Genomic DNA, 15520 nt, shown 5'->3' on the forward strand with positions numbered 1-15520 from the left:
ACCCCAGCTGCGTGATCCTGGTGGCCCTGGCACCTGTGGTACAAAGATCTGGTTCGTCATCTCATAGCAGATCCTCTTCCTCTGCCCCTCTCGTCCGACCTTTTGTGTCAGGGTCCCATTCCAATGTTCGATCTTGGTCCCTTATATCTTACGGCTTGGCTCTTGAGAGCAGACCGCCTAGGTAAGAAGGGTTATTGGGATCTCTACTCTTGGGGTCCCGGAGACTTTCCTCTTCTTGGGCTTATGTGCGAGTGTGGCATATTTTTGAAGAGTGGTGTGTGCGGCGCATGGGGTGGTTTCCTTTTGTGCCTCTTTGCCTCACTTCTTGGAGTTCTTCCAGGATGGCCTGGTCTTACCTCCAGGTGGAGCTTGCAGCTTTGTCAGCATTTCGCTGCAGGGTCAGCGCTTAACATCTATTTCGAACGTGGTTCGGTTTTTGAGTGCTGCCAAGTTGCTTCAGTGTCCGGTGTGGCTTTCGGTTCCGGCTTGGGATCTCAATCTGGTCCTGTCTGCGCTTGTGTGCCCGCCTTTTGCGCCCCTGGGTGCATTTCTTATGCAAGATGCTTTTCTGAGCTGCAGGCTTTCTCTTCTAGGTCTCTCTTCCTGGAGTTCTCTAGGGAGTGGGTTGTGCTGCGGCCTGTTCCTACTTCAAAAAATTGCAAGCCATGGAATCGAGGGTGATATACTCACATGGATTAAAAACTGGTTGGCGGATAAGAAACAGAGAGTAGGGGGTAAATGGACAATACTCGGACTGGAAAAGCATCATGAGTGGAGTGCCACAGGGTTCAGTGCTCTGCTCTTCAACATATTTATAAATGACCTAGAAATTGGCACAATGAGTGAGGTGATTAAATTGGCGGACGATACAAAGTTATTTAGAGTAGTGAGGGCACAGAAGGATTGTGAAGACCTACAACAAGATATAAACACACTCGAGGAATGGGCTGCGAAATGGCAAATGAAGTTCAACGTGGATAAGTGCAAGGTGATGCATGTCGGCAACAAAAATCATATGCACGAATACAGGATGTCCGGTGTTATACTCAGAGAGAGTCCCCAGGCAAGAGACTTGGGACTACTTGTAGACAAATCAATGAAACCGTCCGCACAATGTGCAGTGGCGGTGAAGAGGGCAAACAGAATGCTAGGAATGATTAAGAAGGGGATCACAAACAAATCTGAAAAGGTTATCATGCCGTTGAACCGGGCCATGGTACGCCCCCCACCTGGAATACTGCATCTAACACTGGTCGCCTTACATGAAAAAGGTCATAGTACTACTCAAAAGGGTCCAGAGAAGAGTGACAAAAATGGTTAAGGGGCTGGAGGAGTTGCCGTACAATGAGAGGCTAGAGAAACTGGGCCTCTTCTCCCTTGAAAAGAGGAGACTGAGAGGGTACAGGTTGTTCACCGTCTCCAAGGTAGAGAGAACGAGAGGGCACTCTCTAAAGTTAAAATAGAATAGATTCTATACAAACTTAAGGATGTTGTTCTTCACCCAGAGAGTGGTAGAAAACAGGAACACTCTTCCGGAGGCTGTTATAGGGGAAAACACTCTCCAGGGATTCAAGACAAAGTTAGACAAGTTCCTGCTGAACCAGAACGTACACAGGTAAGGCTAGACTCAGTTAGGACACTGGTCTTTGACCTAAGGGCCACCATGGGAGTGGACTGCTGGGCACGATAGACCACTGGTCTGACTAAATGAATTTTTTGAAAGAAAAATAAGAGATAGGACTAGAATACTTGATTAGAACCTTAAGCAGAAGTCGCTACTAATGAGCTAAAGCTGAGTTTGCTCTGGTTTGCTAGGAAGGCTGGTGGCTGACCTTGGAAATCTCGTTTTCTGCCTTTTCTTCACTAGATCCAAGGATCCCATTTTCTCTTTGGCGGTTCCTCTGCAGTCTGGTGAGGAAGCCAGTCACAATCGTAGAGCTGTTAGAACTGCAGAGGAAGTGGACAGATCACAAAATGGAGCTCACCAGGAAGAAGACGTCAGGGGTCTGGAGGCTTGTCAGATCAGTGCAGTTCCGCCCAGTGTTGGCTGGTTTGGTAAAGGCTGCAGAAAGCATACTAAGAGAAAAAAGTGACTGAAAAGGATGGGAACAGAATAAGCTTTTGCAGGGGTTGGGAGAGTGGCTCAGCTGTCACCAAGAGACAGACGAAGAAGGTAGCCGTGCCTTTAAGCACTGGGTACAGCCACAGCGCAAACAACTAGTGGATGTCATTTGTATTTATTTCAAGGGTTTGAAAGCTGCTGATGGCTGCTGTGCTGTTAATATGCAGTTTGTACACTTGCAAGAAGTTCAGAAACGTGTATGCACCTTCCTAGTCTAGAATATAACATTCAAGAACAACAAATTGAGACCTGGGAGGCAGTCTAAAAGAAAACAGTGTGGACAAATTTGGGTTTTTATTTTATTGTCTGATCCTCTTCATTCCATTTTTCAATTTCTGTATAACAGAACAGAGTGTACCACAATCAGAAACCAGTGTTGTATTGAACTTTCTCCCCACCTCTTTCACACTTTCTTATTCTTGGAACTAGCAATGATATAATTTCTACAGATCAATATAGTTAGGAGTCTTGTGAGGCAGTGGGATTGGCCAGTCCCTGGCCTCTATTGTGGAGCAGTAGAGGCCAGGCTTAAACAAAAGCTTCATTTCCTGTGCAAATAGCATACAATTTCTTACGGATGGGTTTGAGTTGTATTGTAGGCATCAATCACTTTTCTGACTTTTTTTTTTTTTTTTACTTTTTTATTGAGTTTTCAACAATGCAATGCAAATAACACAATCAGAATAGAAATTCAAAAAAAGAAAGAACCCCCACACACCCATCCTACCCTTATCCCCACCCAATATAGAGAGATGATAACAGTGGGCAGCAAATGCATATGGAGGGGATGTATGAGCCACAAAGTTCATTCACAAGATTCGTAAGCACTCCAGACCTTATAATATGGTGGCATCACTTGCCATCTGGTTGCAGTCAGTTTACACATCAATTGAACATATAGTCTACTTGGCGAAGCAGGTCTTGTGAGGGAAGTAAATTTGGGGAGCACCAAGTGTGCCGTGCTAGGCGCGCAGCAGTAAAAATATACATGGCCAAGGGATGTTCCTGTGGAGAGTATTCAGGTTTAGCTGCATTCAGCAAACAACATTGGGTTAATGTAGGACAGCCCTACCCTATACCAGTAATTTTTAACCAATGGACAGGCCCAGCAAATGTGCCAGAAATCCCATACCCTCTCCAACACATCCCTGAGGAGTGACTGTAAATTTGCATCAAACGCTGTGGTGTCATTTACCACCTATACTATATCCTGCAGCCATTTTCTATCGAGGACAGGGGAGGGGGTGGCAAACAAAGACTTATAGAGACCCATGAAGAGGTTGGTCCCCCTGATCCCAAGTTCACCTCCCATTGTGATATATAGGGGGTCAGTAGGAGCTTGATACAAACAGGATACCCCTCCACACCCTGGCCCCTTCTTAAGTGTTTTCTCCAGCATTCTTTCCCCTAGGCAGGGGTAGGTAATTCTGGTCCTCGAGAGCCGGAGTCAGGTCAAGTTTTCAGGATATCCTCAATAAATATGCATGAGATAGATTTGCATCTCAAGGAGGCAGTGCATGCAAATCCATCTCATAAATATTCATTGTGGGTATCCTGAAAACCTGACCTGGCTCTGGCTCTCGAGGACCGAAATTGCCTACCCCTGCCCTAGGCTAAGGTCCCAATAAGCTCGCTTATGTAGAAATATTTGTAATTGTGTATAGGTAAAAGCATCTCGGTCAGGGAGACCATATTCCCCCTGTAGAGGACCAAAGGACAGTATATCCCCAGCCTGCCAATTTGATCCAAGGTGCGCAACCCCGCCCTCATCCAGCAAAACCGAATGGGATCCTTACCCCCAGGGGTGAAGCTATATATAAGACTAATTGGGGTGAGGGCGAAGTATAAATGCTCAGGAAACATCTACGCACAGCATATACCAAGCACTCAAAATTATTCTAAAAAATGTTGTTGTTTTTTTACTGAGAGCCTAGCTCTAAGTTCTGAGATTGGGGTCCAGGGGAGTCTCCATAAGGTGATACCTGGAAGAAAAGCTTGTTCTATATGAACACCAAGGCCAATCTGTACAGGTAATCCATACAGCTATATCCAATAATAGTGCTGCCTTATAATAAAGAGCAAAATGGGGCATTCCCATTCCTTCATTTAACATAGCTTGATACAAAATTACTCTGTGCACCCTACATTGCTTTCTACGCCAAATATAGGCAAACACTTTCCGGGTCAACATTCAAAAAAATACCTGGGAGATCACAATGGGAAGGGCCAAAAATAAAGTAGTTTAGGCAGTAACATCATTTTAATGGCCGCTATACGTCCTAGCCAACCCAAAGTAGCTCTTCCCACTTGTCCAGAAACAGCTGTTGTAACAAACAAGGATAATTGGCCTCATATAATTGGGGGTCAAATATAACTCCTAGATATTTAATTGATCTATCAGACCACTTAAAGGAAAATTGAGATAGTAAGGCTTGCATTTGGCTAGCCTCCACATTAATATTCAATATTTCAGATTTATTCATATTAATCCGGAAACCACTCCATAGCTGACTAGGGCACTCGTTAGATTCGTCAGGGAAGTCTCCAGATTCTGTATAAATAACAAAATATCATCAGCAAATAACAAAAGCTTATGCTGATGATCTCGCACCAAGACTCCCGAGATCCCCTCATGCTGGTGTATCAGGCAAGCCAACGGCTCAATCAAGAGTGCAATTCAATAGGCTTTGTCAACCTACTGTTGATTTTGAGATGAGAGAGCAGACTTACATAAATCTGACAAATCCAGTGAAGAAAATCACCCTTAAACCCCCATTCTAGTAAGCATGCTAAATAGGAAGTGCCAGCTAACCCTATCGAATGCCTTTTCAGCGTCCAAGGAGAGAGGACTAAGGTAGGTATTTTTTCTCCCGTGCATGCCGTCTGAGATGTAACACCGATTTAATATTATCAAATAAAGCCAGCTTGATCCTCATGTATCAATTTAGGAAGTATACACTGCAGTTGCTGCGCCAGTAATTTGGTAAAGATTTTATCAATCATTTTTCTCAGCTCTGCCTCCTTGTCTCCCTGGGCAGTACCCTCCCTTTTTAGTCTTGACTTCTACAAGCGAATTGAGAAGGTGTCTTTTCCTCTGCTCTGCACTAGATTTGTTAGTTTTGGGTTTTAATCTGATCTTTTTCAAGGCTTCCCTGTGCTGAGAGGTTTCCCGTAGTCCTGGGATAGCTCTGCCTGAAAGAAGGGTCATTTGTTGGGGTCTGAAGCCAGGAGAACCACACTTTTAAAAAAAACACCTGCCTGGCTGGTCTGCTGTAACACTAGAAGCTTGGGAATAGGTTCCCTGGGAGTGGTGCTGACCCCTGTGGAATTGGGTGCTTGAGCACAGGTTGATTAAACTGCAACTGGCCAGGAGGCTTAGTGGAGGTCAGCTGTGTGCTGCCCTCCCCCCAAGAATTGTGTGGGAGCATGAGGGGCCGAGGATTTCAAGTATTGGAAACAGAATAAAAGGCATTTCAATGAGACAAGTCCACTGGATCCACCCGTTTCCAACTGCAGTGAGAAGCTGATGCAGGCACAGCACATGGCAGGTCTGACTGTGAAGACTGTTTTGGGTCGCAATTAAATGACATGGGGATAAATTTTTTCCTGTCCCATCCCTGTGAGTTCTTTTCCTGTCCTTGCCCCATTCCTACAAACTCTGTCCTCATCTGCACAAGCCTCACTTTAAAATCATAACTGTTTGAGGCTTGTGCAGTTAAGGCAGAGCTTACAGGAATGGGACAGGGACAGCGACAAAATTCACGTGGACAGGATGGGGAAATGTAGTTCCTGTGGAGATGGGAAAAAAATTATCACCGTGTCATTCTCTAGTTGCAATCACTTTGGTTAGGAGGGTGTTCGAGCTGCAGGCATTATTGTGCAGTGTGCCTTTTCAGCTTCATGAAAGCAGGAGTGTCTTTGCACACCTTGCCTTCCTTTCTACTGAAGGTTGTTTCGGTATTCCGTGTTAAATCAGGAATTGAGGTTACCTGTGTTTCAGCCCACCTGTGAAAGAAACAGGACAAGGTTTTGAGGTTACTGGATGTGCAGAGGGTACTTCTCCACTATCTTGAGGTGAGAAACTTGTTTGTTTTATCCACTTCTAATCATTGGGGAAGAGCAGCCTCTAAGGCTTTTATCTCCCGATGGATTCACATGACAATCTTCTTGGTGTGCATTGGCTGTGGTAAACAACCGCCAGTTGCCTTGCAAGCTCACTCTTCCAGAAGTATGGCTTCTTTTTGGGTAGAGTCCAGGGCAGTGCCACCTGATGAAATTTGCAGGGCAGTCATATGGTCCACTCTTCATACCTTTACAAAGGTTTACAGAGTGGACGTGGCCTTTGGGTCCTCGGTGTTTGTTGTAGGCTCATTCTCTCCACCCTAGATTCAAGGGACTGCTCTGGTATGTCCCATCCGTAAGGAATTGTATGCTGTTTGCACAGGAAAGATTAGGTTCTTACCTTGATAATCCTCTTTTCTGTAGAATAGCAAATAATTCCTTATGCCCTGCCCTGCCAGAGATGGATATTGTCTGGGTTGGATTTCCAGTGGCTTGGCTTGTGGCAGCCAAAAGAGAAGAAAACAAAAATTACTGTAAGGCAGTGGGTTAGAGTTCTACTGTTCGCTGCTTTCACAGAGCTATACAAGTGTTAGTGTTGGTTGCACACAGGTAAGTGGTGAGTTACTGCCACCTTTAGTTTTGCAATTGCAATATTTTACTGTTTTTCGTTCCTATTGCAGAGCAGAGCAAAGTTAACAAACTCTCCTTGTTGTTTTTTTTCTTTTAGGGGTTATCTCTTGCTTTGGTTTGGACTGAAGAGAGACAAGGTTTGGACTGCCCAGGTAGACAAGGAGGTGGAGCTGAGAAAAATGATTGATGCCTTCTACAATCCAACTATTTTGAGTTGGGGTACACAACCCATCCATAAGGAATCATATTCTGTTCTACAGGAAAGAAGGTTATCGAGGAAAGAACCTACCTTTCTCTCTCTTCCATCCCATCCCCACTCTCTTGTGCTCCTTGAAGCTTGGAGGTTATTGGCATCACGGTACCTTGGGCTGCATCCTTCTCAGCTGCTTGGGACAAAAGTATCACATTTTACCATATGATTCAAAGCAGGACATGTTTACTCAACAGCAGAGGAAGAGAACGTGGCCCCAGGTGCTGCCGTTGTACTCATTCACTCGCGTACTAAACTGCCTGAAAGGAAATGATAGTTTTAAGGAGATATGGGAACAGTGAATGGAGGATGGTACTGATGGTGACAAGTGGACAGGGATGGAGAATGAATGACTGAGGGGCAGTGGGTGGGGTGTGTGGTGGAAGGGAGAACAAGAATAGAGTGAGGGAATTGTTGAAGGGCAAGGGGAGAAAATGACTGGGGGATATTAGGGATGGGAAGATGTGAAGAAAATATGGCTAAAGGAATGTAAGAAACAGAGGCAATTGGAGGGGATGTGGCTTGTGAGTAAGCAGAGATGCTATTACCGTGTTTCCCCAAAAATATTAACGAGGCAGACAAGAAATAGCAGAAAACCAACTTTATTAAAAGTCAGGATTATTTAATAAGATGCATTCTCTACTAGGCATTCATGCTACATATGTGCAGCAGAAAATGGACAATACTCATATTCCCATATCTGCCAGAAAGGATGCTGTTATTTGTCTAACTTTATGAACTTTTCTTCTTTTCCAAAAGTTCAGTCCCTCTCTTTTCCAAATCTGAGTTATGTTTAGATAAAGGAGGTGAAATCTTTGTACTATTTAGGATTCTGCTAGATACTTGTGACTTAGATCAGCCACTGTTGGAAGCAGGATATTGGGCTAGATGGATCATCAGTTTGATCCAGTATGGCTATTCTTATATTCTAACACCGGTTAAACTTGTACTAATGCCTTACTGAATGAGTCTAGTGTCTTCCAGGAAGTGAGGCAGGCTTTAACTTGCTATTTATATCTTTTAACGTGGGCTTTGTTCCGAGCTGTTAATTCATCTGGGGATGGGGTTTCTTGGATCAAAATCACAGCAAATAAAGCCCAAGAACTCGGGGATGAGAGATGGAATTTGTAATTGCCAATTTTGGCTTCTCTCTTTTCTTCAGCTGGAGGCAGCAGAAGCAGTAGTTTCCTCTTATCTTACATCAAAGAGTTTCAGTGTTTGGGCTTCGGAATGCTTTTCCTTCCTGCCTCGGTTGTTTTTTTGTATTTTATAGTTTGGATTAAGTAATGTAGTCCTGTTGCTCAAGTTGACTATGTGAAAATCACGGTCAGCAATCAAAAACTTTGAACCATTGAACTAAATTGACTGATGAGGCACATGTAACGCAGTTGGTCCAATGACGAGGTGTCCAATCCAGGTTCTATGAAATAAGGTCTAAAAGCAGAAGCAGGAGGTTAATGACCTTTGTTTCCCTCTACCCCATTGCATGCAGGTTCTTAGTTTTCATTAAGAATTCAGAACTACCTTTTTCTAAACACGGGAGAAAATCCACAACTGGCTCAGCTTGTCCCCTTCAAGATGCAGTTCCATATTATCATCCCACTTACATAGATTTATTTCAGTGCACTGGTCTTATAGATACAAAAATGCGGAACAGCAACACTTGGTTTCTTCATGTAGAGAGCTACAGTGGCACTTTAGAGCACATTTGACTGAAACTCACCACAGGAATATTCATTAATTTTCTAAATGTAAACAGGTAAAGGAGCATTCATTAGATGACAAATGATTTCCTAGAAGAGCCATTTGGACTGGTCTTTGTATTTGGTCATGAAGGAGGTTCATGTGAGCTACATGCCCATGAAACCATCCTTGGCAACTGCCCTGGACATTTCCCTCACCTATCACAGGGATGGTTCTTGGCTAAAGTTATTAATTGTATTTCCAGTATTGAGCTAATGTAGATCCCAAGCTGTTGCTGTTCATCACTGGCTAAAAGTACCTAATTCTCTGTTTTTGCATTGTGTGACACTTAATATTAACTAGCATTACACCAGTTACAAAATACATAGACTCTCAGTTAACTGGCACTCATGGGGATAAATGTAGTCTCTGGTTGCTTGAGAGTTACCATTAAAAATAGGCCTTAACTGGCACTCATGGGGATAAATGTAGTCTCTGGTTGCTTGAGAGTTACTATTAAAAATAGGCCTAAACTAACATTATATCCCATACCATAAACTGTTCCAATCTACCGGACATATGGTAGGCAAAGCATGGGCCTACTCGGGTGTGGCATGCCAAGTTACACTTAAATTTCCACCAGAAGTTGATTTTATTTTCATTTTTATTTAAAGTAGTACAGTATTTGACTTTTTTTTTGCTGGTTGCTTGAGTTCTGGTTAGCAGAGAGTCTACTGTATCTATATCTATATATATATATATATATATTTGTATATTATTTATACTAGTAAGGTTTGTAGATTTGCAAACAAAACTTGAAGGATTTGAATGTGTAGGCCCCAACTAAAGCAAAACTGATGCTTGTTTTGAGTTAAAAATGTCTGCTTGAGCCTGAAGTCTGCCATGTTTCAAACTCCCTCTGCAGATGGACCATAAAAATTCCCTTAAAGAGACTTTTCTGGCCTTAGCTGTACAAGGGAATAGAGCTCCTAGGGTCTTAGGAGTGAGCAGTGGATCTGGAATTGATGACAGCTAAAATGTATGGGAAATCTTCATAAGCAATTAAAACAGCTCACTGTGTTTGTTTTTATCTTTGGATTGTTCTTTTCTTTCATAAACCCCTCAACTAGTGTTTCGTGAATCTGAAAAGTTATCTTTAGCTTTAAATGTTTGCATTTCCACTTTTCAGGGTGTAGGAATGTCATGTGAGATTACCAACAGTGAAACTTCTAACATTACCAAGCTTAAATGTGCAAAGCATAAATATACAGTATCACTTAAATCTCTTACAGGTTTATTTTTTAATCGCTGAGGTGGGTTGTGGACAAAGTTTATGATTACTTTATACTTACAGCTCTGACAACTTTTATTAAAAAGAAACAAAACTATGAAGTCTGTGATGTGTGGGTTAATTATTAAGAATTTTATAGCATTTTTCACTGATTGGTTCTTTTGAATTCGAGTATTGTAAAGTTTTAGGAAGTTTACACAAAATCTGAACCTGATAGATGGGAACGAGCACAGCAGAAGTGCTTTTCAGACAAGCTGATAACTACTGCTGGTTTGGGACAGTCTTAAAGCATGTTCAATTTGAATTGGTACCACCCATTGGGAGTTCTTCTCTGCAGTTTATATGTTTCCCTAAAATTACTAGAAAAAGAAAGTAGAAATAACAATCCATTACAAGAAAGGAAATGGGATAAGAAAGCAGATCTCTGTCTAAACCGGTAACCATGCATCCCAAGGTCCACAGCAGCAAATGGCTGAGCTCTTGAGATCAATGATAAACTCACATGGGTAGTGCTAGGTACAAAATATGCAATAGCACAGGCGGAAACAAAAAAATTAGAGAAGGAAAAGGCCTCAGAATATAATCCCTTCTTACCCCACAATGGTGGTTCAAGGTGTTTGGGGTGAAAACCTCCCCTGGTTCTGTTTCAGCCTATGCTGGTGCATACTATGTATCTAGCACTACCAATGTGAAAGTATTTATCATTGAGCTCTTGAGATCTACAGACCAGTTCTACATAAGATAAGATTTGCTGCTGCTGTGTCAGACCAATGGTCCATCGTGCCCAGTAGTCTGCTCACGCGGCGGCCCTTAGGTTAAAGACCGCCTACTTCGAAGGGCTTTAAACTAGGTAAGTCGGGGGTGGGTACCCACTTTTACACCGGAGCAGTAAGTAACAATCCTGATGTAGCGAACCAACATTACGCTTCTAGGTCTGAGGTAAGTACCCTTACTGCAAACGAATCGCTAGGAGACAATTTGTCTCAAATGGGTGGCTCACAACAGGAGCTTAGCAAACAGAAAGAGTGGAGAGCTATGTATGTTAATGCACACAGCCTAGGGAATAAATTTCTAGAACTAGAAACAGAAATAGTTAATGCAGACATAGACATAGTAGCAATATCCGAAACATGGTTCACAGACTTTCATGGGTGGGATATAACCATACCAGGATACAACCTGATTACACAAGATAGAGAGGGTAAGTTAGGTGGTGGGGTAGCACTTTATATCAAAGAGAACATTAAGACAACCAGGATCACAAATGTCAAGTATACTGGGGAATCCATCTGGGTAAACTTGGCCATAGGTGGAGAAAAATGCCTGTACCTTGGTGTGGTATACAGACCTCCGAGACAATCGGAGGAAAAGGACGCAGAATTAATTGAAGACATTGAGAATATTACCTTACGGGGGGAGGCTGTTCTATTAGGAGACTTCAACATGCCTGATGTAGACAGGAACACACTATCAGCGACAACTTGTGATAGCAGGAGGATATTAATGTCCATGAAGGGAGTACGGCTCAAACAAATGGTACTAGAGCCCACTAGGGCCCAGGCCATCCTGGACCTGGTACTTACGAATGGGGAAAGCGTCTCGGACGTCTCGGTGGGAGAAACGCTAGCCACCAGTGACCATAACATGGTATGGTTTAACCTTAAGAAAGGCTTCCCTAGATCACAAACAAAAACAAGGGTACTCAATTTCAGGGGCACTAACTTCGCACGCATGGGAGATTTTGTCTACCAGACGCTGCAGGTTCAAGAAGTAACTGATAATGTGGAAGCTATGTGGACAACCTTAAAATCGATCCTTCATGAGGCAACTATCCGCTACATAAAATCGGTATCCAAACAACAAAGAAAAAGGAAACCCCAATGGTTCACAGATGAGGTATCATACCTCGTCAAGGAGAAGAAAAGAGCATTTCTATCATACAAACGCATGGGGGAAAAAGAAGCAAACATTGAATACAGGACAAAGTCTGCAGCGGTCAAAACAGCAGTCAGGGAGGCCAAACTTCGTATGGAAGAAACTCTAGCGAAGAACATCAAGAAAGGGGACAAATCCTTCTTCAGATACATTAGCGACAGAAAAAAGAACACAAACGGGATAGTACGCCTTAGAACGCCAGACGGGAATTATGTGGAAACTGACTCCGATAAAGCCAAACTACTGAATGATTACTTCTGTTCAGTCTTAACCTGCGAGGCACCAGGGCACGGGCCTCGGCTGGATGCAAAACAAAGCATGGATGACCCATTTCAGAAGTTTGAGTTCACACCAGCTGATGTTTACCAAGAACTGTCAAGACTCAAGGTGAACAAAGCCATGGAACCGGACAATCTGCACCCAAGAGTGCTCAGAAAGCTGTGCGATGTTTTGGTGGAGCCATGCTCTTCAATCTCTCCCTAAGTACGGGGAGAGTCCCCCTGGATTGGAAAACTGCCAATGTTGTTCCTTTGCACAAAAAGGGTTGCAGAGCGGAGGCTGCGAATTACAGACCAGTAAGTCTCACATCAATAGTGTGTAAGCTCATGGAAACTCTACTTAAAGGGAAATTAGACACGATATTGGATGAGGGGAATCTGAGGGATCCCTGTCAACATGGATTCACTAGGGGCAGGTCATGCCAATCCAATCTTATCAGCTTCTTTGACTGGGTGACAGGAAAGCTAGACTCGGGAGAGTCTCTGGACATAGTGTACTTGGATTTCAGTAAAGCGTTTGACAGTGTCCCACACCGTAGACTATTAAACAAGATGAAATCGATGGGGTTAGGTGAGAAACTAACAGCATGGGTCAATGATTGGCTGAGTGACTTCAGAGGGTGGTGGTCAACGGCACCCTCTCTGAGACATCGGAGGTGACTAGCGGAGTGCCGCAGGGCTGTCCTGGGACCATCCCTTTTTAACATATTCATAAGGGACTTGACCCGAGGGCTTCAGGGAAAAGTAGCGCTGTTTGCCGACGACGCCAAACTGTGTAATATAGTAGGTGAAAGCGATCTCACGGATGGTATGGCGCAGGATCTGATCAAGTTGGAAAACTGGTCCTCAACATGGCAGCTGGGCTTCAACACAAAGAAATGTAAGGTGATGCATCTCGGCAGCAGAAATCCATGCAGAACATATACCTTGAATGGAGAAACACTAGCTACGACCTCAGAACGGGACTTGGGAGTAATCATCAGTGCAGACATGAAGGCTGCCAAACAAGTAGAGAAGGCCTCATCCAAGGCAAGGCGGATGATGGGATGTATCAATAGAAGCTTCGTCAGCCGTAAACCTGAAGTCATAATGCCACTGTACAGAGCCATGGTGAGACCTCATCTGGAGTACTGTGTGCAATTCTGGAGGCCACATTACTGTAAAGATGTACTTCGAGCTGAGTCAGTCCAGCGAATGGCCACTAGGATGGTCTCCGGACTCATGGGTCTCTCATACGAGGAAAGACTGGGCAAGTTGCAGCTCTACTCTCTAGAGGAGCGCAGGGAGAGGGGTGACATGATTGAGATGTTTAAGTACGTCACAGGTCGTGTCGAGGTGGAAAACGACATATTCTTTCCTAAGGGACCTTCAGTCACAAGGGGGCACCCGCTCAAACTCAGAGGAGGGAGATTTGGTGGCGACACCAGGAAGTATTTCTTTACAGAAAGGGTGGTGGATCACTGGAACAAACTACCGGTGCAGGTGATCAAGGCCACTAGCGTGCTCGACTTTAAGAATAAATGGGACATCCAGTGGGATCTCTACGTGGGTCGAGCAGCACTCTGACTTAATGGGGTGGGACAGTAGAGTGGGCAGACTTGATGGGCTATAGCCCTTTTCTGCCGTCATCTTTCTATTGTTTCTATTATCCCAGGACAAGCAGGCAGCATATTCTCTACATGTGGGTGACGTCATCCACGGAGCCCCGACACGGACAGCTTTTCAAGCAAACTTGATTGAAGATTTCAAGTTTGCTGGTGCTGCACCACGCATGTGTGTGCCTTCCTGATCCACTAGAGGACGCATCCCTTCCTCGTGGTCTTCAGTTCTTAGCTTTCCGCAGACCCAGAAAGCCCTGTTGTTTTTCTCTCCGTGTCTAAGTGCCTCTCTAGCACCGCAGCTTTTTTGTTTTCTTGACGGGAGTCGCTGTGCGCTTTTTTCCTTGTGCTTGCGAGTTTTTGCGTGTCTCTTTTTTTTACATCGATTCGGCTTCCGGGTTGCCGTGGCCGCTTGGCCTCGAACGGCCGCAGCCTGTTTTTTCCTTATGTCCCGGCCTCTTACCGGGTTTAAAAAGTGCTCGCAGTGCGGTCGGCTGTTGTCCATAACCGACCCGCACCGCTGGTGCATCCTGTGCCTGGGGGCTGATCATCCGACCAACTCTTGCCCCAGGTGTGCCACATTCCAGTCTCATGCCCTGCGTTGTCGTCGGGCCCGCATAGCTGAGCTGTTTGTGGTGGAGCTGGCCCTGGTTTCGGCTCCGGTCTCGACCTCGGCCTTGAAGACCTCGGCTTCAAGTAAACTGCCCTCGGCTTCGAAAGGATCGGCCTCGACCTCGAAGTCCTTGGCTCCGGGTAAGTCCCCTCTTCCTTCTTCAGGATTGGCATCGGCGAAGAAGCCAACCTCGACGAGGCCCTCTAAGCCCTCCAAGCGTGCTTCCGCCTCCAGGGAATACTCATCCTCGATGTCGCCCTCGGTGGAATGCACTGCTGCACGGGACATGCCCAGCATGATGTCGGTGCCCGTGTTCCAGGATATGCTCCGGGCTATGATTTCCTCGGAGCTCTCCTCGGCTTTGGCCCACTTAACCCCAGCCTCGACTTCGCGTGTGGCAGACCAGCCTGAGCATTGCGTCGGTCTCGGCGTCTTTCCTCTTCAGACTCTTCGCCGCTTGGCGAAGCAGCCCCGGGACTCCCCCCAAGGTGGGGCCGGTCCCCGAGTGGTCGCACGGCCGGGGCTCTCCGAGTCTCGGAGTTGACTTTGTCCAACCCCCCTTCCCAAACTGAGGCTCCGCGCCAGAAGGTCCCAGCTTCGCAAGGGTCACCTTCTTTTTCCCAAGGCGTGTCTCCTCGGCGCTATCGGGCCTCGGACCCCGGGGTCCTCACGTCGGCAGTCCTCGACCCTGCCCCATTCTCTCAGCGGAGCGTCCTGGGGCTCTGGTCGTGGGGACACGGATAGGCCGCCTCACTACTCTCGGGAGGCTTCTCCCTCTTTTTCGGCGGTGATTCGTTCTCGCTCGACCCCCCCTTCCCGTGGAGGGCCGGTCGGACGGTCAGCTCTCGTCCTTCCCGAGGTTCGTCCAGGACATGGGGAATGCGCTCCATCTTGACCTTCAGTCGGACTCCAAGTACACCAAGGAGTTTTTGGAGGAGATGGATCTAACCTGTCCTCGGGAGTCCTTACGGCTCTCTTTGAATCCAGTACTGCGCCAGGCGTTTTTCCGGAATTTGGAGACCCCTTATGCGGTCCCGGCCATCCCGTCCAAGATGGAG

At 45.4% G+C, this 15520-nt stretch overlaps 1 protein-coding gene across 4 annotated transcripts in view; it reads left to right on the forward strand.

The window, feature by feature from the left end:
* LOC117368010 (transcription factor MafG) overlaps positions 1-9366 on the forward strand; it is a 147523-nt gene extending 138157 nt beyond the window's left edge. For all 4 annotated transcript variants that reach the window (XM_033961218.1, XM_033961220.1, XM_033961219.1 and 1 more), the window contains one exon: positions 1868-9366. In XM_033961218.1, the coding sequence (XP_033817109.1) occupies positions 1868-2093 (226 nt within the window). In that variant the 3' untranslated portion in view covers positions 2094-9366. The remainder of the gene's footprint in view (positions 1-1867) is intronic.
* The last annotated feature ends 6154 nt before the right edge of the window (positions 9367-15520 follow it).

This window comes from Geotrypetes seraphini, chromosome 10, assembly GCF_902459505.1.
Source record: "Geotrypetes seraphini chromosome 10, aGeoSer1.1, whole genome shotgun sequence".
Classification (NCBI taxonomy): domain Eukaryota; kingdom Metazoa; phylum Chordata; class Amphibia; order Gymnophiona; family Dermophiidae; genus Geotrypetes; species Geotrypetes seraphini.